The 23,762-nt window shown below is 35.8% G+C and overlaps 2 protein-coding genes across 6 annotated transcripts in view; one reads left to right on the top strand and one right to left on the bottom strand.

Annotated features, from left to right (window-relative positions):
• LOC129576133 (protein slit) overlaps positions 1 to 23,762 on the bottom strand; it is a 300,168-nt gene that overhangs the window by 181,505 nt on the left and 94,901 nt on the right. The gene's annotated exons all lie outside the window — the stretch shown is intronic.
• On the top strand, positions 19,471 to 21,950 carry LOC129576134 (juvenile hormone esterase-like). Its single transcript, XM_055460726.1, has 9 exons — positions 19,471 to 19,615; positions 19,679 to 19,981; positions 20,064 to 20,348; positions 20,504 to 20,619; positions 20,718 to 20,831; positions 20,910 to 21,085; positions 21,197 to 21,295; positions 21,363 to 21,488; positions 21,588 to 21,950. The coding sequence occupies exons 1-9, from the start codon at positions 19,555 to 19,557 to the stop codon at positions 21,751 to 21,753; spliced, it is 1,446 nt and encodes a 481-aa protein (XP_055316701.1). The 5' UTR covers positions 19,471 to 19,554; the 3' UTR covers positions 21,754 to 21,950.

Genomic DNA, 23,762 nt, shown 5'->3' with positions numbered 1-23,762 from the left:
ATACCATGCAGTCTGGATTAATAAGCAAATGCTTTTTAATCAAATGTACTATCGATCATTCAACTTCTTGGCTTTTTTCATTCGCTCTCATTTCCATTTGAATTGTTTATTTTGAAAGTTCATCTGAATTGTTTTTTTTTCAAATTCAAAGACCGTATTTCATATGGGACTAAAATAGCTGAAGTATTCGATTTGAAAGATTGATTTGTTCACTGCAGTTTAAATGACAGAAAACCTTTTGTTCCAGTTGCCGTAAATAATCGAAGGTAAATCGAGTGAATTGCTCATTGAGTAAATGAGGGAAAACGAGACGGACTGACTGACTGTGGACGCGAAACAAAGACGAAAGAATGAAGAAAAGGAACAGTCGTTCGCGCGCTTCATTTCACAAACGCCGGCATTTCATTTATTGCAAAACTATTTTAACTGTTATTTAATGATCCAAGCGGAATGGTGAAAGTTATTATGAAACCTCAACAACGTTTTTAGATTTTCTTCTACCTACCTACAGGGTTGAATTGCTTGCACGCGAAAAATCGATTGAAACAACCCCAAAGGCGTGTGTGTGTGTGTGTGTTTGTGTGAACTTGAGAGCGTGGCGTTCTCAGATAAATTGAATGGAACAAATTGATTTTCGAGGCGTCGATAATTTTTCTCCTACTCATCGATTAGATGTTGCAATGCACAATGCAGACGCCGGCATTGCACAAGTTGCTCGTTTGCGGTACATCTTGTTTGGGTATTTTTTGTTGTTGTTGTTGTCTCGCACTTCGTCTTGTTCTATTTTTCTCTCATTCGTGTTTTGTTTTGCTGAATCAATTTTTTCTTCTTCTTCATCAAGCATTGGCTTCCTCCGCCGTTCCGGCGCAAAATGACATGTGCATTAAATTTTAAATCGTTTCGTTATTGCCTTTCATTTTCTTGTTTTTTTTTTCTTCTTCTACACTCATTCAGTCGTCTGTCTGACTCGATTTCCGTGCCATTTTTTTTTTCCGTTTCTCTCTTCCGATTTCTCGACACGAAAGATATATCGGTATGTGCATATCAATGCATGTATAAATCATCAAATCGAACGCAAATGTGTGACTTTTATAGGTCTTAAAACACATTAATTGTTCTTCATATGATCTGCAATCTCGTTTAATTTTAATCACGAGTTCATTTCTGATTCACTCTCGGTTTTTTTCTTCTCTTTCTCGTTGGAATGGAATGCGCAGAAAAGCAATTTCGAGCTGTCGGTGGTAAATCAACAGACGTTCGTTCATTCTCTCAGTACTCTTCAGCTCGTTCGTTTTCGTGCTCAAACTGTCGCAAAATCGTTTTCGCATAATTTAATTGCAAAACTTCAAGTCGAGAGTAGCGCCAACCAGCCAGCCAACCAACATCATAAGTGCACCATATTTGCTATCATCGGCCGATGTATATGCACAGAGCTCGTTCACGTTCACGTTTCGTGGCCATTGTTTATCATTTTAATAGAAACTCGCATTATAAAGTGCATCGATGCATGTCTTATTCAATTGGATGACTTTAGTTTCGTTACCTTTTGTGTTGTTTAGGTGTTGAAGCATACTGCTTGAAGTTTTTGCATTCCTGACCCGCTATGAGACCCACTTATAAATACGGCTGACTACCAAAAAGCCAAGCATATGGCACATGCCAACCAAACGACAAAACAGTGCACCGATGTAGTAGTATATGCAAACGTGTGGCAACAACAACAACAACAACGATACACATTGATTAGCACGGCATCATCCCCTTTACAACGAACAGAACGGGAGTTGTTCACGTTGTTCGAGTGCGGGCAAACGCGAGAATTTGATCGTAGGTCAAGAGAAAAAAAAACATTGATATTTCTCTCGCTTTCAACGGATGCGCAATTTATGATACACGACCGAAATAAATTCATTGACCTCATCAATGTAACATATCGAATCAATTTTCATAGCCGAAATTCGGCCAATCTCGATTGGCTGGTGGGCAAATGTTTCACTGTCCTAGGACAAATAGCTATTAACGTCTAATGTATAGATTGTCTGTTTACCTCTAATATAACTTTGTTACACAGTTTCACTTCAATAATATGGGCATCGACAGCAATTTGGTTCAGTTTCGGCACGAAATTTGGTTTAATGAACATGTTTTGTTGCTGCGGCCGAAATCAAAAGTCGGCATCATTGAATTGCTGCCTGAGTACAGCTAACATCGAGATAATCAATGTGTACTCTACAGACGATTATGTTTTTATCGGCCAGTAACTGAACTGAGGCAGCTTCGCAGTTAGTAATACTGACTCAGTATACCTTTCATTGTAGCAGTTTGGCGAGCAAGCGTGTTCGTCTGGCTTTTTTTCCCTTAAATTTGTCTTAATACCCTTCAGTTCTGCTCTGAATTTTAAACGTTCATTTGATGAAGGCAAAATTATGCGATTTGCATACAAAGTATTCACAGAGTTGATGTTAAATTCGCGTACCAAATTGCAAGTGCATCGAAACGAGTGAACTCGAGAATGGAGAAACAGCCACAGAGGTGTGTGTGTGTGTGTGTGTAGAGAATGAGCACACATTGTTTATTGCACACGAGCTTAACTCACGAGATATGATAAAGGAAAGAAAGAAGAAGGTTTTTTTTGTTGTGTGTATGTCTCTTAAATTTCGCTTAAATAATGCGATTATTAAAATGCAAACATTTTGTTACCAGAGAGCACATATTTTAAACGCATGCAACTCTGGTGCCATCGACTGCACCAATTCATTGGCTCTGCTCTTCGCCGTGCTCTCGCTCGACTCACAGTTTCGTTACCAAACCATGTCAGATGATATTGCATGAGGCCGAACGTGGTTTAATGATGTATTTCAATGGAATAGTCGCCCCGGTTAGATGAAAAGTATCCGGCACTGAAAATGAAATATTTCCAACAATTTTGTTTGTGTGCATGCAAGCGAGTGTGTCTATCTGCAGCGCTCAAGATTATTCCCGGCAACAAACGAGTGGCAGACACATTCAAATATTAAACGTTTAATACTATTTATGAGCTTCACACAAAAACTTCTTTCTCTTTCTCTCTCTTTCTCTCTCTCTCTCTCTCTCTCTCTCTCTCTCTCTCTTTCTCCATTCCCTACCAACGAGATATCTCGCACAGTCCAAAACAAAAACACGCTCTGCATAACAGCGACACATTGTCACAACAGCCGAGCATGACTAGAGCAAGAAAGACCTATCAGAAGTGCGAGCGCGCGTGCTACATGAGCGTTTGCGACAAAAACACAAAATTGCCAGTGCATTACATGAAACCGGCGTATATTTTGTAAAATGATAATGCTTGTTTATGACTTTAATCAAATAACCAGGATAATCTATTACAGGATTAAATTGCCATTTATTAATTTTTCTTCGAAATGAGTTAAACGGTCGACGTCGTTGTCGCCGGGCTCGTTGTTTGTTGTTTTTGTTGAGAACACTGAACGAATAAGCGAGAGAGGAAATGATTCGTTGCGTGAGTGTGCGCCTATATTATCGAGACTAAAAGCTTTTATCATTGGTTTACTTGCCATCAAATTGGCTGGTAGGTGCGATGTGACTCTTTTTTTTCTTTCTCTCTCTTTCTCTCTCTCTCTGCGGTTTCGCGGTTTTTTGCCGTTCGTTCATATTCACGTTCGCGTTCCATTTTCGTCACTCTCGACAACCCGGAATATTGGGCTCGTTTTCTAATCAGACACTTTCAGTCTTTGTTTGCCACGCTGCTTTTTTCATTATTCAATTCTACAGCAATGACGGTTTTTGTTCACTTCTTTCGCATTGCCATAATTTTTTCGTCGCGTCTCGAATATTTTACTTATAAAAATCCACATATGCCCAATGATTTCGCATTTGGAACGTGCACCATGCAATAGCAGATTCATAGTCGAAGATTATTTTCGATGCTGTACGATATATTCATTGAGCATTTTTACCATATGAAATTTACAGTGTCGATCAAAAGTTTGGGAACGATTATCAAATGTATCATTTCAACTTCTAAATTGTTGATGGAATATCGAAGCTCTATGCAGCGTTGAAAAGGTCCCAAAAAGTACACGTCTCTTCTGGTTTAGAATATTGAAATTATGCGTCGTTTGGCTGAGGTATGTTCGTTTCAAAATTGTTGGGCAAAAATTTTGAACGTTCAAAACTTGTCCAAATAACGTCTGGTTTCAACGCTCTAAACCAGAAATGGCATGTTCTTTTCGAGACCGCCGGTGTATATAAATTTATAATCCAACGGCCAGTTGAAAACTTCAATTTTGGTCACTATAATTATATATAATTTGTAGAATATTTTTTTGTCATTTTCAACTTTTGATCGTCACTGTATTTATCGACTTTTTGTTCGTCTCACTCAATCATTGTTCCGATCTGATGTGCTGAAACTGAAAAGTCATTAGGCAAAAAAGGCATTTTTTTTTTGTTCATTCACGCGTTCATTTCGTTGTTCTTGTTTCATCGATTTGTTTCTGCGTTGTCTGTCATCGATATTTAAGCGATGCTGGTATTCCAATAATATTCAATTTGTATGCAGACGGGATAAGTGGGAAGCAGCTCGTGGTAGACATGGTACTCACTTGAAGCACAAAATTGCTCTGTTGCTCTTTTACTGCTTGCGTGAAACAATAAAAGTAAAAAGAACCATACAGCATACAATAACCCAACAAGTGATCAATTGGATTGAACAATTCTCTTTTCAATAGATGTTGTAATAGTCATAGCCGTTCGTTTGTTTTTTTTTTTCATTCAATAGATACTTGTTCATTATAAACCACACAAAAATCAATCATTTTTTGGGCGCAGTCGAAAAAACACACACTTTTGGAGCTCTCGCGTTGTTTTCTCTTTTTGTGGGATTGAACACTCGTGCTTCTCGCGATTTTGTGCGATGAAAGAGCGAATCTGGTGAGAGGTAATTGGCTGGCATTTTATTTATTGTTATTACCTCGTTCCTGAAACGAAGGTATGTATTGATCGATGAAATTGTTAACTGGATTAAATGTCATGTGTGTTTACACGTATAGGAACGAAATGAAGAGAATAAAAAAACGAACCGAAGATTGAACAAAAATCAGCGTCGAGATTCAAACAAGAAAATAGTTTTCCACGATGAAATGTAATATGTAGATTGTGGCAAATAGCGATAATTGAAGGAAAGGGCGTTGAGATGTGACGTTTGATGCTCATTCGTTTCACTTACGCGCATCACGATCACAACAACAACGACAAAGTTATCGATTTATAGATCATGTTACCGATAATTACATGGCCATAATCTATTGTAATTGGCGCTAAGTATGGATCGACCAAGTGTAATCAGTTTGTGAGCTGATTGTGAAAATGATACGACCAGAAACTAAAACAGGTCGACTCTTCGACATTTTAAACCACTCACTAGTTGAAAGACAATTTTGCATAATGAGATCATGTTATCTCGTTCAAAATCCAATGAAATCAGTAAATAAGTGCGTTTAACGCTACGGGCGATCACTCTCTCCCTGGTTTTTAATGCATGCGAAATTGATACTAAATACGCAAATGATTATTTGTGATCATCCAATGCGGAGACACATGGAATCAAATTTATTTCCAAGAACGTGCACAGCTTGTTATGTTCAGAGCGAAAAGAAAAAACAAACAACAAACCACCGAAAAATACCAATTTAGTGACAAATCACATAAAGCAGAACTGAAGCATGTCGAATCAAAACGGAGAATCAGCCGGTTTTTTTTTTCTTCATGTGTTTGATTCATAACCAACATGCGGTCCTCGACTTGTTGTCACACTGTGCACATAATTTGTTTACTCCTTTCTCATCTTCCGCTTGTCGCTCTCTCTTGTCTCAACGATCCTTGAGAGAGAAAATTTCGACATGACAAATACAATTATGATTATTACAATGAATTTTTCAATGAAATTATACATCATTGTAGCATTTTGTCATGTTGTCATCTGTTCGGCTTGCTTTGCCGTCGACATCGCCGGATGAAAAGGCCTAATCGCATTCCCCCATTGAGTTTTGTTGTTGTTGTTGTTCTGTGTGTGTGTGTGTGTCCGGAGATGCGTTTGCCTGTCTCTCCATCAAAGAAAAAATTATGTCATATGTCGGTGGAGTTTTTCGGTTATTTTTGGTTTTTATCATATTTTTCGGTGTGTGTATGTTGTCGATTTCGGTTTCTCTCATTCGCAGACATACATACACACTCATATCAATCATTTTGTGGTGTACTAGCTCGTCTCGCATCATATCAAATTATGTATTTTAGATTATTTTCGGCTTGGTAATAACGATCAGTGTCGTTTGTTGCGTTTTACGCTTTGTGTCGCATACGTTTGTCCGTGTGCGACTACTACGGCATAATAACCACATATATCCATCGGAAAACCGCGGTTTCACTGCGGTTAAATAGGCAATGACAAGATTATGACCCCGAAAAACATATGTACATCCAACGGACGTTTTGTCAAGAAACAAATTCGTTCTCTCTCTCTTTCTCTCTCTCTGTCTCTCTGTCTCTCTCTCTCTCTCTCTCTCTCTCTCTTCGTTAGTTTCTTTTGAATTCTTCTTCTGCTTTCGGTCTCTTTTTCGTTCATTCCTTTCGGAAATCTGTAAAGGCGAATGAGAAACGACTGTGGCACCGCGTCAGTTTTACGTTTTTGATATCAGGTTTGACGATTTTGAAAGCATTAGTCGAAATTCGATAGAGGAAGAAAAGGAAGAATAAGAAACCACTTTCACAAAAAGAATGGTGATGGCCACAAGAATTGGAATGACATTTTATGTGTGTGTGTGTGTGTGTTTGAAAAACGATGACAATTCGAGAAACTGTCCAACGAAATAGAAAGCAAAATGGATAATGGTTAATGAGGAAACATTGAAAATACGATTAAGTCTAGAGGCTTCCATCTTTAAATGAATATATGAATAGCCGAATCATGGTGTGTATTTTGAATTTCTGGCGTATGCGATGAGAGATAATAGCCCCTAGGATTAAGTCAACCAATGCATCAAAGAGAAGAAATATGTTCTCTCTCTGTGTGTGTGTGACGACCATTGGTCACGATGTACATTTCGAACCGGCGTTGCCTCGAAACAGATAATTTATTGGCCTACGCGCATGGTGTTTAAAATGAAATAAAAAAAAAATTCAAATTAATTATGTGTATGTGGCTCTTCTAATTTTATTGAGAATAATAGTCGTATCATTTGTTTCGGTTCCTAAATTCAATGGCTATTCATTTATCATTTTTCATATCGTAATGTCTTTCGTTCAACACACGCACTCACCCGAACCAAAATTGTTGATCAACACATGTTGAGAACGATCTCAAATCTCTATTCAAAAATTGGTTTGCAGGGCAGCGTTTCAATTTAAGGATTTGTTGAAATGCAATATTGCCATTGCTAATTGCATTTTGCAAAATGAAAATGCAACCATTTGCAATGAGTTCACATTTTGACTACGTATTTCGTGTGTATATGTGTGTGTGTGTCCGATTGCAATTCGATTTGCTAAATTCACGGTAGTTTATGTGCGTTGAAACGCAAAATTGTAGCACAATCATGCAAATACACAAAGCGCTCATTTATCTTTCCTCCCGCGTTATCATTATCAATTGTTCTGTATCCCTCTTTGATTCGCTGTATTCGAATACGAAAGACAGATTGAAAGACAACAATATATGTTGTATACATATTATAGAGAATGGTGTACTGTGGAGTCGGTAGCATATCTTTAATAACCTAATTGTTTCCGCATTTCGACTTAACAATTCAAATTGGCCGTGGTTCGAAATTTCGACTATTTGAGTTAATTACTGCACTGAATTACCACACAGCAGCAGTTGGCCAAAAAATCACTTAACTACATCTGGTGCACACTGACCATAAATGAACACGCGTGCCCTCCCTCTCTACTTCTCTCACACACGACCCATTCGTTTTCTCCCAGTCTCTCGCTCAATCCATTTCAATGCGACAATAATACTGTGTTCAACTAATTTCTTGTGAACGACTTTATTCTAACCCAGAAATAGAAAAAAAAAAAAGCAACATAACAGATAAAAAATGGGCTCTCCTTCATTCTTTCTGCCAAATTACTATCGAATCAAACGAAAATGTGTTTTTGGGAAGAAGAAAAATAGTATTACCAAAAAAAAAAAATGACTGATGACCATTGCGGTTCTTTGATTGTTATACACATCATTTCAGGCTCACTTGTTTTAAAATACACTTTTTTGTTCAAAATTTTCTCTCTGTAGCATTTAGTTTTATCTCTCGAAAATGTGTGTTAAAATAAGAAGTGATTCGTATGAGGTCAGCGGCTAGAGTCGCGCAATCATCGTACAACTCAGTGTTTTTGTTTTTGACCCGTAAACGGATTTAATTGTAGCTCATGAAATGCACGAAACCAAAACGGCTACGAATTTCGTAATTTAAATAAACTGTAAATGAATAATTAATGCTTTGCTTAAGTGCACGGCTTGTCTCTTGGTGGTGTTTATTTTAAAGGTTTTTGCTTCGCTCGGCATAATTTCGTGTGGAGGAGCGAGCACACTTTATCTGTGCAAAGATCCAAACGCATTTCCATGTTTTATTCATTTGATCTTGAAAAATGTGCATTAATTATCAATTCCTTTTCGATTCGGTTTGGTTTGGTTTGGATTCTGTTGGATTTTGTGCTCTTTCTCTCAAACCTTCGTTTTAATTTATTTCTAATTTGTTTCTTTGTTATGCCTTCTTCTTTCTTTCTCTCTCTCTCTCTCTCTCTCTCTCTCTCTCTCTCTCTCTCTCTCTCATCTACATATCTGCTCGATGCATCGTTCATTAAAATAAAAGTGGTTCGATTTGTTTTCTTTCTGCTCCTCTTCCTATCTCCCAGACTGCAGATGTAAATTCGATTTGAATTTTTTGCTGATACAAAGAGTGCGATGCACAGAAAATAAATCGGCGCTGACGATAAAGCAAATTCAATGCGTTAATGGTGTTAATGGTTGTCTAGAAAGAATTAGCATTCAACATTTTCTGTCATTGCGCTGCTGCTGAAAACAAGCTCTTCCTTTCGTGATAGCCAAACGAAATGAAAACACACAACCAATAGAAATTGTGTCTTACGTTGTGAGAAATCTTCATGGAAGCTAATGAATCTGCGCGCACCTAATGAATCGCAATTGCAAATCGGCGCACTTTGTTTTTGCGCTTCTTTGACCCAAATGCTTCGTAATAAATTTAAAATTGCAGTTTGCACGTTGGCGTAACGATAATCGGTGTATTTATGTGTGTGTTTGTGTTTGTCTCTCTCTCTGTGTATGTCGATGGTCAATGAAAAATACATGCAAATTTCGTGGTTTCAATTTATTGGGGCTATCGTTGAAAATATTTGCCCGATACCTGACCAAATGGACAGGATGCACAACACACAAATTATGGCAGTAGGCGTTTTGTTTTCAAAGCCATGTGCCAACAGCAAATTAATGTGTTCCATAATATACGATCACATCTAATTCGATTTGCTTCCTTTTTCTTGCCACAGGAGAAAGAAAGTGAAAGAGAGAGGAGGTAGGTAGAGAAAGACGAAGAGCCGAAACGGAGCGCAGCTCTAGTGTCAACCCTCGCCTAAAGCATTGGCATGCCAAGTCGAATCCAAAACATACACAGAAACTTTAATGACTTTGACTTTTCTTTGCGTGTTTCGCTATGGGGACACCACTGTCTCTGCGCATTTGTAACGAAACGCGTACACATATACGCAACAAATGAATACACTTCGAAAGTTAAGGGCATATTAACTGATGGTGAAGTTGAAAAGAAAAGTTTATGGCTATTTTATCACTTATGATTAATTCATTTTCATTTTTTCCGGAAAATTTCCCATTGTCGATAAGTTTCATTTTCTTTTCGATCGATTCGAATGTAATTCTCCATTTCTTTTTTCGGTAATTGTACATTTCCAAATGTATCGAACAAATTCTTGGTCTCTCGTAAAACATTTTTCACAACGAATCAATTTGATTTGTATTTCTCTTTCATTCTCAGTGGCGTGCGCTCGCGCAAGTCCTTTTTTCGTTGTTGTTAAATGAATGCTTAGCTACGCGAATGTTATAACATAGGCCTGTGTGTGTGTGCTGTTGTTGTTGTTTTTAATTGAGCTCGTAAAAAGAAGGAACACTTTTTGAAGTTTTGTTACAGTTTTTTTTTCTTTTGCTTCTTCTGTTTAAAACCGGTGATTACAAAAAATGAAAATTGCATGTTATGCACAGGTACTGTGTCGCACGGGAACAATAATGTCGACAAACACAGCACACACACAGAGTGACTATTTAACGGAATGGAGCAGCAAGAGAAAAAGAAATTCTCGTGCATAACTGAATAAACGGATTCAGACGAATGGAATGCCATGAATAAATTATTATTGGAAATAGGCGAAGCAAGAAAGTTAAAACGAACAAAAATCGCTTGCCCGAGAGAGTGGGAGAGTACATGTTGTGTTTAGCCGTCTCATTTCATAAGATTTGTAAACTGCCAAGGAAAATCAGAATGAGCGTATTGCAAAATTGCAAGAAGGATAAGACCACAGGAAATAAAAATAAATACTAAGCACAAAATAGCACACACTAATCGTTACAATTTACATAATTAGGTAGAATTGCAACAAATTAATAATTTTTTTCCGTTCATTTTAAGCGCGCAAAAAACTTCATGCAAAACCAAATTACATATATCTGGCCGGGTTCTAACGAAACGCTCGGCATAAGCATCACATTAAATATTTATTTGAAAAGAAAAAAAATGAAAACGTTTCATTCTGTCGAGCTGATTATTTGTCATGAGTTAATTTGAAAGACCTCACAAAATACTACTCAACTTCTACTCGCTTCTTGTATCGATTTTGTTTTCTTTCTTTCTTCTTTTCGTATGACATGCTGACCAATTGCCGCACAAACTCACCACCTTCAAACTATCAATTTCGAACGTACATTCTTCGACAATTTCTTATGCAATCGGTTCAACTTGGATAATAGCCCCCTTCAGATTTTTTTTTTTCCTGTTGCAACGCAATTCAATTTTATATTCAAACTATGGACAAACTTCGAATTTTCGTTCACCATGTTTGTTCAGTGAATTGTTCATCGATGAACCCAAAAATGAATAAATGAATAATAATTAGATGTATCCCGCTGGGTTTTGACTAAAAAAAAAACTTCTCAGTTCATTTTTGCAACAATCAGAATCAGTTGGAGCTGGTTTTAATCGGTTTGAAGTGAACCACTCTGTAGCGTCATTTTTCATTGCATTTTAAACTCAATTATGTTATTAATTTTATATGATTTTTGTTTTAAATCCTTTTTTGGCTTTCAATGAGTTTATGAATTTTACATTATTTATCATCAAAGTAAAGAATTGAAAAAAAGTGAAATTTTGGTTTTTGGTTTTGTGGTGTTCCCTACACTCAAAATATAGAGTGGTACTATTTACTAATATATCAAATCTTCGTGTCAAATAATTTGATAAATCTTCAAATCATTATTGGAAATACGCGACTTTAAGAAATTAATTTATTGCATTTTTCGAAGTGGAAACACAAACAAATTGAAATTTCTGGTGGAAGTGGGTATGCTACCCACCTCAAAATTCACGTGCCAAGAAAATAATCTATGAAAAATTGTCACATTTTAAAGAGACTATTTTCTGTCTTAATTTCACTCTTTTTTGCCAAAAAAAAGTACCTTGTTGTTGTAAATTTATATTTTTTAAAGTTCTATAATTAATATTTGGGGGAAAATGCACATACACTTGAATATAGAACTAAAAACTCTTTTTAACAAAAGAATTTCAAAAGGAGACATGTTTGAATAATGACATGGCGTACGATATGTTTTGTTTATTTTACGAAATAATTCGTGCAGTCTACTAAGTATTCGTATATTTTACCACGGCCATTCGTAAATGCACATGCGAAATGAAATGATGCGCAATGTACGGTCAGCCGTTCAAGTTACGATGCTGCATTTGTATCATAAAATGGATACAACTTCATCGCAACATTGATGACATATTTTTCGATGCAAAACGACGATAGCCATAGTAAAATACACGAATATATTCGTAAATCTGTAACTTTTTAAAATTCAAAAAGGCTTCATCGTAAGATGCACAAATCATAGATATAGTGCCAAATGTCAGTCATTTGACACATAGCAGTCAATGCCATCTCAATTCCAACTCATTGAATCATTGAATTTTTCGGCAACTTTCTTCAAACGTGTATGGCTTTACTAGAATATAATCAACTTTACGACGACGCTAACAGCTTCTCTGTGGGCCGTTACTACGTATTGATGTTTTGCAATGGTTACTCGATGCATTTGCCAAAATACTATGATTTTTGTACTCTCTTCTACGATGTGTGTGTGCAGAGAAGCTGCTAGTGTCGCCGTAAAGTTGATTATATTTCAACTCAAGCCACACACGATTGAAAAAAGTTGCTCGAAATATTCGATGATTCAATGAGTTGGTTCAGAGATGTCATTGGCTGTCTTTTGGTATTCCGGGAATATATTTATGGCACAAATCAATCGTAGATATTACTAAGCCATCGCAATAGGCTCATTTAATTTTGATCCTCATGAGGATTTGCAAATTTCGAAAATGATCCGAAAAATATTCAAAATGATCAGAAACTTTTTTTATTAGTTTGATCAGAAAAAAACCTAATATGATCAGGAAAATTTGAAAATTAGCCGAAAAATATCTAAAATGATCAGAAAAAAAACTACAATGAACAGAACTATATTTAAAAATATCCGATATTTCTGGTAATTTTCCATATGTTCGGATCATAGTTAATTAATCCATCGTAATATATACGAATGATTCGTAAATATTACTGCAGCATCGTAGTATTTACGAATAAAATATTCTAAAATTTAATACGGTTCATTTTGAGTGTATCTATATCTTCATATTTCATATCTTTTCCCTCTATCTAGGCTATTGAAATGAATGGTTTTTTTTTCTTTCCATACTGCAACAATGTTTTCACACAATATTTTTTTGTCATAATTTTCTGCTAACAATATCGCTTTTGCATAGAATCCCGTCTTTAAATTATTGAAAATGATCAAAAGATTTACGTGTTCGCATTTTTCTTCCTTACTCTCTCTCTCTCTCTCTCTCTCTCTCTTACTCACTCACTAGCTGATTTAATACTGTTGATGCTGGTGATGGTTGTTGAGTGCTGCACAAGCAGTGGATCTTTTACGTTGTATTTTTCACTTGAGCACATACTCAAAAAATGTATTGAAGACTCTTCTACCTTTGGCATAAATCACACGAACATCCCACTTTGTTTGGTGTGCAATTTATTTTAAGAGAGCATTTGTGTTTTTTTTTTCCTCCTTTCATTCGTTCGTTCTCCTGCGCTGAGCGTGTATGTGATGCATTGTTTCATGTGTGTTTGGCGCGCACGAGAGCGTCGTCTCATCATCATAAAAATGCGATTCAACAAAGAATAGTAGAACGAAAATCGGGGCTATAATGTGATGTGTTGCTTTGAAATCCATTTAAAAATGCAATCAGTCTTATGTAAATGATGGGCTATAGGTGCATATTGAGGTATTAAACGCATAAATCGTGGTTTGAAAATGCAATTGAAAAATGGAGAAACTTGTTCACTTTCACTGTTTATTATTAATTGATTTCACGATGAACGAGGAAAGAGGTTGTGTTGTTGTTTTTTTTTTTGGCAGAGCGTGTGTTTGGGATAAAGAGCAAACACGTGCCCAATCCAAATGCTCAAAATTCAACGCAACGCAAAAGTGTTGCTCTGAGGTTCTGCTCATTGGCCTCCCCGTTTGTGAAGTGGTGGTTGTGGTTAAAATCGAAATTTCCTAACGATGTACAAATATAAGTTGATGTCTTTAAATCACTGGAAAATGGAGATGCGAACGTTCTCTTTGGAGAACAATAGAAAAATTTAGGAAAAAAATAAAATAAATAGCAACGCATGAACGCATTGAGTAAATAACGACGAGCCGTCGTATCGTTCTGATAAAACACATCGGAATATATATCCCCCCCATTCCGTATTATTACATTTGAATACCAAATTGGTGAACAACACGATTTTCGGTTCGAGCGTCCGAAAAATGTTGTTGCCGTGTTCATTTTATTTTAGCAAAAAGTTTTATTATTTGCGGTTGAAGAGGTTTTCGGACCAACATTTTCTACCCCTGTTCAGATGAATTATGTCGGCGCACAGCTATACTGAGAGTGAGTGAGAGAGAGAGAGAGAGAGAGAGAGAGAGAGAAAGGAAGCAAGCGAATGATTATATGAGTGAAATCGAATCGAGGCAAATGCGAAAAATTAGTTGAAGCATCAATTTATTGTGATATGATGCATAAATAAACCGCACACAAACATAAAACATACTGGAAAATTTGGGCTCACAAAATATATTCAACCGCATATAGTTGGCCCCGGCCTGGCCCTTACCCATACACGCACACAAGCAAACAATGCAAATGACAAATGGTGAGGAGATTTTTCTCATTTTGATTTGTCAATTAGTGTTCCGAATGCGGCAAAAAACAGGGGCATCATTCCATGCATTCATTGAATTGACAATGATGTTAGCGAGCGACTGTATGTTTGACCGCACTTGAATTATCTAGTTTCAGTCAATGTGGCTGCGGTCAATTGCCATGCGAATATCCGAAGTAATCTTTTTTGGATGCTGCAATTTCAAGTGAACGCTCAGCTGCTAAACCAATCCTTTTACAAGGACACATATTTATATAGGATGTAGACATTCCTTTTTTGTGTAATTCAAATGAAAATGGCTTGTATTTTTAATTAATTTTATGATAATTTAGAAATTTGCAATGGTTCTTCGACATGCAAATTAGCTGTCGATGTCGGCACCTTGACGATGCACCAGAGCTCTTCGTTCAATTATTCATAAAAGTTTCTTTTAATTTATTCATATTTTGATTGCAATGTCATATTTTCTTTAATATATATTTTATATATTGAAATCAATTGATGTGCGTATCATGCATTTGAAGTTGTCCTAAAACAGCTGAAGCACTTCGCAAGAGGAGGGAAACAAAATTGAGTCAACATCACTTAGTTTTTCTTCATTTATTTCGAATATGTTTTTCTGTGAATACAAAAAAAAAGCACAACTAAAACATATTACATGCTTATATGTACTAGTGTCTCGTGTTGGCCAAAACCGTTGCAGCTTGTCTGCACGAATCTTTCCGAAACTTGTTTGATTCCATGGACAGTATAAATACTCATGGCATTCTTTGCCATCAAGTTGAGTATCTCGAGACGTTGCTGTGCGCATGAAAAAAGGCGAACTCGGAATGAGACAAGAGAAAAAAAAGACACACACAACTAATGCATAATTGGTAAAAGTAAGCGCAAAAAATCTCACACTGTTCGGTGTGCATGCTCAACAGCATTTCAGCGAGCTAATAAAAAATTAATAAGTTAATAACCAGCATGGAATGATATAGCGATTCCCACTCCATTTCTGGCTCAATCTCGATTTACATGTACGAGAGAGAAAGAGAGAGCGAGAGAGTTCCTGTATCACAGTTTTTCGTCGTTGACGTGTGCAGTGTGCACTCCTCAACCAGAAAATAATACATTTTTTTTTCTCTCGTTCTCACTTTTTTTGTGTTGTACTCTTTGTAAATGTTATTTACATTTTCTCTCTCTCTCTCACTCTCTGTTCAACGAGAATTATTTCGCGCGGTAACTTGGGCACTTAAAACAAAAAAAAAACTAACGAGAGGTAGAAAGAAAAAAGGCAGCGACCAAGATGAAATTATCGCACATCAATGTCGTGTCGGACGAAAGCAAACCAAAGCTGCAGAAATATGATTTCAATTTACAACACTTAAGGCGACTATCAGGAGAAACATTTTTATGCGCCGCATAACAGATATCATTTATTTAGTTATTTTCTTCTTCTTCTTTTTCTTCTTTTTTTGTTATTTTTTCTTCTCTAATGTAAAATTTAATGCGAATGAATGAATGATGAAAAAAAATCAGCACACAAATTAGATTTTGCTCGGCAGAGACGAGTTGATTACACACATTTTATACTAAGTGCGGAAAAAAAACCAGTTTTTATTTATTTTTCATTCAATTAAGATTCTTTTGATATGTAAGACATGCCATGCGATTGATTTCGAACCAACGAGCAAATATTTATTATTAAAATAAATGTACATGAAATCTGTTTATTTATTTTTTCTCTTTTCGCTCACTTTTGCGCTATAAATACACCCAGTAATGCGGTCTAATGTGATTATGAACGCACTGACACGTTGCAACGGGCTCACTCACGTCATTTCATTTACAATCATTCTCTTTCTCTCTATATCTATCTCTTTGGATGGGTTTCTTTTGGGCTGGGCGAAAATGATACGTTTCATTAAAACTGACTTGATTGTTTGTGTGTGTATGCGTGTGCACGAATGAGCGCACTCTCTGTCCCTTCGTCGTTGTCGTTTGCTGCCAATTGATTTAAAGCGGCCGACACACATTCACCATTCACTTGCCCGCATTCACTATGGAATGACTTGCCGGACAAATGGATGCATACGAAAAAGCATATTATCACCGGGTCGAAGTGCCAACTAACCAAAGAAAAGAGAAGGAATGAAAAATCAACAACATAAAATATATTCAGCCGGCCTGTTTTGCTCATTTGGTTTCGTGCAAGTGGTAAAAATGCATCTCATTGTCAGCCACACCAAATGGATTCACGATTTGTGATTGTGAATGACCATAGTCAATTATAATTCAAAAAGATCAAAGCATTTGGAATTTTATTTAACCCACGTTTTTCCCTCTCGCTCGCTTGGTCATTCAGCCCGCCACGGATTATTATTAATGAAAATTGAATCCATGTGCGCGACAATTACGTGTGAACTGAAGCCAACACTTGTGCATTAGTTTTTGATGTTTTTATACAACGAATCACCGCTGAACGCACTTTTTCATCGACTACATTGCGGATTTTTCCCCTCTCCTGCAATCCAAGTCGGTATGGTTAGATTGTGTGTTTGCGTCCATTAATGCTTTTTAATAAAATGCGATTGTGAGGTTTTTGTTTTTTATTTTTAATTCGAACTGGTGGCGGGCTACTCCGTTTGGATGATGTGATTTTATAATTATCGGATATGGGTGATATTCGACAGTGGCTTTCTTCGTTGAACATATATATTTTAATTGATTCCTCATTTCATTCGATCACGGGCACTCACTTTGTCAGATGAATATTCATCGAAGGATACAATAACCGGTGGAATTGTTTTTATACAGACAAAAAACCTAGTCAGTCTAGTTACTCACTCATGGGACGAAATCATATGCGGATTACACGATTCAAATGGATTCGGTACGCTCATTCATTATTGACGATGATGATGATGACAAATTATTTGTGGACTTCTTCAAATTAATTCATTATGTACATGCGATGCGTGTTATGTGTGCGTGTGCGTGTGTGGCGAAAGACACTCACACCAAATCGCTTTTCGCTGCCACTTTCTTATTTATGATGCCTAGCGCCATGAGAACATTTCCCTTTTTTTTGTATCATGGTCCAGCAAACATAGTACTAATGTCATTACTTAAACACACAGGATATTTTACATGGCAAACATTTCATTGTTATTGACCAATTAATGGAAAACATCACCATCAAAGCACATACGTTTTCTTTTCCTTTTCTTTTCATTTTTTCTTCAATCGAAACGTAACAGTGATTTCTAACCAGATTCTCGCAAATTCTTCATGTTCGTTGTTTTTAGCAACAAAACTAACAAAAAAATACGGTTTCAATGAACATTTAGTAGAATGCAAACAGACCAAACATTAATTCAAATTTGGGTTTGATTAAACGAATTTTTCTTTTCAAATGAAATTCTGAATCGTTGCCTACTGATCAAATGAATTTGTACCTATCACTCAAAAGTGCCCGTCTGGAAAGTGTGAGCTATCTAGCTATTATATCTATGATAATCAGAATTTTAATTTGCAAACCATTTCTGGCTATGTTTATACTTCGTCGTTACGGAAATGAGTGACTATGATATAGTAGGTTTAAAATTGCGATGTGCACTAATAATGTAGTATACCCAGAGAAAACTGAGTTGATTTTTACGTTGCAAAATGTTTGAAAGTGTCAAATTCCAACACATGTTGAGTTTTTCGCAACAAATGTTTTTTTTCCATATTGACTCAAGTATTTGTCAAATTAAACACCAGCTCCCTTACATCGTGTCTAGTTTTCAAATAAGGTGCCAATTTTTATTAGACACGATGTAAGGGAGCTGCTGTTTAATTTGACAAATACTTGAGTCAATATGGAAAAAACATTTGTTGCGAAAAACTCAACATGTGTTGGAATTTGACACTTTCAAACATTTTGCAACGTAAAAATCAACTCAGTTTTCTCTGTGTACTACGGCCGAATATTTGTGTGAAGAAAATGTTTTTATTATCACTGGATACTGAGCGAAATTGCGTCAGCTGGCTTTGAAAAAAACCCAACACCAATAATTCCAAAAATAATTATGGCTCGTGCAATTTTTCTTTGGTCTTTTCAAAACATTTATTCATAAGGTGATTGCCCGTTGATGCAAGTGTTCAATCTAAACATCCCTTGAACTACGCATTTTCTGTTGTATGACGTTTTTAAGCAATATGTGAGCCATGCGCTCAAGTTTACTTGAACTTTTGTAGCCATTGAACCTCCTTCTTACGTAAAATGAAATATTTCAGCATGCGCTGAAGATTTTTAGACGCATATTTTCGATTTAAATAATACTTTTATTGTATCAGCGTTAAACTAAATATATTCAATTCATATATTTACGCATATACTCAAAATCTTCTACAAGACAGTGCAATTTGTCTTCGCATCTTCATTTATTTATAAATTTTTTTATTCATTTGCTCCCATGGACGCAGATAATGTTCATATCGAACATCTGTTTAAATACTAATTATTTTAATTAAAAGGAATTGTGTCCTCTGAAAAAAATGTGATAATACTTGTATAAAAGGGCTGAATCGAGTGCGAATAGTCAGTGAATTAAAACAATTCATGTGGCAAAAGCGTTGAAATGTTCCGTTTAATTTGTAGTCAATTGCTATTATTGCAGTTTTTAATTGCTCTCGCCAGTTGTGACTATCTGACTGTAAATACAAGAAGTGGACGAGTAAAAGGTGTGCGGCAAAAAACTTATTTAAATAAAAAATCGTACATATCATACAAAGGGATTCCGTACGCTCAAGCTCCAATTGGAAATTCAAGATTCAAAGTAATTGTTGCATTCAAATTGGCAACTATCCCCAGTTGTCTTCCATTGCTCAAGTTGTTTCAATTAATCTCGAATATCGTCACAGGAACCAGTTCCAGTCAAAGCATGGACTAAAACCATTATAACAACTGATAAATATAAAAATGCCTGTCCTAGATTGGCCCAATCATATTTTATGCAGCAAACCAATTTAACGTTCAGTGAAGATTGCCTCTACCTAAACATATACACACCAGGTACAATTTCTAATATGATACTGCCGATAATTGTTGGAAAAAATTAATTTATAATATGGATAGTTCTGCAAAGGGTTAAGGTAACTAAAAAACTGAACGTGATATTTTTCATCCATGGTGGAGCGTTCACTGAGGGTGATGGCAGCGATTTATACTATGGACCGGACTTTCTGATGGAAGACAATGTCGTTTTGGTTACAATCAACTATCGCTTGGGCCCATTTGGATTTGCCAATTTTGATAGATATGGCTACACTGGCAACATGGGTTTTAAAGATCAACGTGAAGCTTTGAAGTGGGTTAAAATGAATATTATTTACTTTGGTGGCGATCCCGATGCAATTTCTTTATTAGGAGAAAGTTCTGGTTATTTTCTTTTTCAATCGATAAAAATCGTAAGCCCAAATTTTCATGATTTAACAACACTATACTTTACAATACTATTTAGGTGCGGCTTCGGTACATTTGCATCTGTTAGGAGCATCATGTGAATACATAAATCGTGCTATCATGTTGAGTGGAAGTGCAGTCCATTACTGGGCGCATTACCAACCAAATAATCACCTCAATCTCTTGAGAGAAATATTCAAAGATGACTTGGGTGAGCAAACTAGTGACGAAGACGTATTCAACTTCATGATGAACGCTCCAATGGATGTTATTGTGGAAAAAACACCTCCGTTTGAAACGCCTAATGGATTGTTCGCATTGTTCTGGGCAGCCGTCATCGAAGGTGTGTTATTTTGATATTTTTTTTAAATTCCAAATTTGTATTCTCCATCAGAAATGAAGTTATCACTTTGTGGTAGCTATTTTATGAGAAATTTGAATTAATCCTAGTTTTATTTACACAACAACAGTTCTACATAATATATTTTTGTTAATCAGATGAAGATAAAGCCATCAAACCATTTTTAACTCGAAGACCGCATGACATCTATGCCACAAAAAGCTTGAGTCATCATTGTAAATGTGTCGAAGTAATGTTTGGTGTAACGAGTGCTGTAAGTCGATTATTTTCGTTGGAAACTTTGAAAATCTTGAACGAAAAAAAAAAACTTAAGCAAAAGGATAACAATATAACATTGTGTACAATATGTAGGAATTTGCAATAGTTACTGATCCGACGAATTTGTATGGATGGATTGAGCCAGTGAAAAGTCATGCTCTCATTGGATTACCATATCACGGACTCACTTTAACACCAAATGATGAGGTTATAGTTTCTTTTATTATATATACGAATTCCATGTTTCGTTTGAAATTCGAAGACAAATCATAAAATCTTCTCTAGGAATACCAAGCATTTCAAACTGAAATCTTTGATTATTACTTTGGTAAAGAGGAAATTGAAAAGACTACTGAACGATTGAATCAATACTTGCAAATGGGTTCCGACATAAATTTTATTGTTGCATTCTATGAAGCAATCGAATTGCATGCAGAAATATCACCAACATTTTGTTATCAGTGAGTGTTTCTCCATTAACTTTATTTTTCGAATTGTGTGCATAACTTCGAAAAAATTCGATAAGAAGAAGTAAAAAAAAAGTCATAAATAAAAATTAAGTTAATTTACAGCTTCAATATCAGCTTGAATACGAATGTCATAAAAGTTCCTAGACAACTGAATGTGGTTGAAGGTGCGATTCATGTAGATGACATTGGATATATTTTCAAGTAAGGACATAACAAACTGTAATGAATGAATCAACAATTCAAAATACTTTTCTCTCGACACGATTAGATCCGAAGAGTTCTCTGATTTGTATGATCAAACGATGATAAATCGAAGGTTCAATGTGAGAAATCAACAAACGATTAATGCTTGGCAATTCGTATCCGGACTTTTTACCGATTTCACCAAATACGGGTATGTAATTTCTTTTATTTATCATCAATATGAATCTATATGTTCAAGGAAAAGATAGCAATTTGGCGTTAAAATAAAATAAATATTCCTTTTGTTTAGTTCGTTGAGAAATGTGCAACAGATTAAATCGACAAAAAATGTCAAATGTGTGGATATTACCAATACCGGCTTAGGCGTGACTGCCATACCAAGGAAGACAACAATGAACGAATTGTGGCTTAAAATCAAAAGACGTGTTCAGCCAAGAATTGTTGACGAGTTTTAAACGGAATACGAAAGCAGCAACTTTGCACATATATTTTATACACAATTCTACCCTAAAAGCAGTAGTGAGAGTGTGAATATTAATGCGACTGGTAGAGATTAAGATAAGAGAATCAATAAAAAAAAGAACAAAATCAAATATTTTCCATCGAAAAACAAGATCTTTTTTGTTCATATCATACGCAACAAAAAAAAATTCATGATCTGCCGTTATCTTGAATCCATATAGAATATCTTTATTATCATAAGCTTGTTAAATTTACGCATTATTAAAATATATTTAAATATAAGTTTTCATTTTTGCAATTCATTTTATTTACTTTATATAAGATAATTAGATGAGAGATTTCATCGTTGCATCGACAGACGGTTAGAAACAAGGAGTAATGCACAAATTGCAAATATACATTGCTGGTCCATGTCGTGTAAGAAAAGTATTGGGATCGCCCCAGATTTTTTGACCCACTAAAAATCAGTTTTTTTCTTTCGATTCTTGAACGCCGAAAATTGCGAAATCTAGCATTTGTCACCTTGCTTATGCTGTTTTTATGTATTCACACAATATCTACTCTTATTTGTATCGAATAGCATTTGTGTTCACAAAACATTGGCGGTATTTGTGACAGGCTTTGTTATGCGCTAAATCCATCACGCTGAATAAATTCATGCGATAGATTTATGCGATAAATGTGATGCGCTCGCTTTGCGGAAGAGTAACAGACTTCGTTCACCGCAAAGCGAGCGGATCACATTTATCGCATAAATCTATCGCATGAATTTATTCAGCGTGATGGATTTAGCGCATAACAAAGCCTGATTTGTGAGTAAATATTGGGCATTTGCGATGAATTTGCAACTAAACTTAATAAAATAAAAACCGAATTGTATCGAATATGAAATGAATAAACATACATTACTTTTACCAATATTAGTTGCAATGAAACATGATTCCCTTTATTGCTACGAAGTTGGAAAAACTTACGTTGTTTTACGTCTCACCAATGGATATGAAGTTTTAATAAGTAGATACTGTGTCCTCGACATCATGTGTACACCAAACGTCGAGAGATTTGCAATTAAATTTGAACCCGGAAGGGGATTATTACAGAGATTAAGATGTGAGAACAACTACATTACGTTTGATAATATCATTTGAAACGATATGCGCCAGGTCGTCCGACTAGTTGAGCTGCGTGCACTTGCATTTCCTTTTATCTCAATCTTAAATACAAATGAATCGAATGTTAATGGAAGTCCTAATTGTATTTCAAGCATTTGGAAAAATTGACAGGCTGCCACTTAAAATCCAACGATTTAGTTTCGAATGTGTGTTTCAACACACATCCAAAGACCAATCGTGATAACTTGTTTTGTCCGCTTCGACCAACTGTTATAGTGCACAAATACTTGTTAATGTTACTAAAACCATACGTTGCATTATGAGCTGTCGATAATTACTATTTTCAATGCAATGATTTTTTTCTGTTTCTCTTTCATTTTTGTATGATTATGTCATCTCAATTTTAGGTAATTTTAACTAGCTCATAAAACGATAATCCAATTTCAAGCTTTTAATCGCACAATTTTCTCATTACAGCTATAATTCGATTCTTTGGTATAGTTCTCAATATTGCAACGGTATCTCTACATTTTTTTTCTGATCTCGTGCAAATTCCGCCCGAATGCTAACCCAACACTGCATGAGATGGATAAGAGATACTTAATTTGAATTTGCATCGTTAGTCTTTAGTTGTTCACTTGAAAACATGTGGTTTTTTTTCTGCTTCAATTTTGAAATTACTTTTTTATTAGGTTTTATCTCCATTTTTTCCTGCACTTTGGTTCATTCGCATCGAGAATGTGGTATACATACTCACTTGGTATATAATTGAAACATTTATTGTGTGTTATACCATGCTGCTACTGCTAGAGGAGATTGTGTTGGTCAATGGTTTTGTGTGTGTGTGTGTGTGTGTGTTGGTGTATGCATGATGAGCATATAAGCATCAT

The sequence above is a fragment of the Sitodiplosis mosellana genome, unplaced genomic scaffold (assembly GCF_009176505.1).
Source record: "Sitodiplosis mosellana isolate CC-2019 unplaced genomic scaffold, AAFC_SMos_1.0 Smas_scaffold_6181, whole genome shotgun sequence".
Classification (NCBI taxonomy): domain Eukaryota; kingdom Metazoa; phylum Arthropoda; class Insecta; order Diptera; family Cecidomyiidae; genus Sitodiplosis; species Sitodiplosis mosellana.
This window is presented reverse-complemented; position numbering and strand designations above follow the sequence as displayed.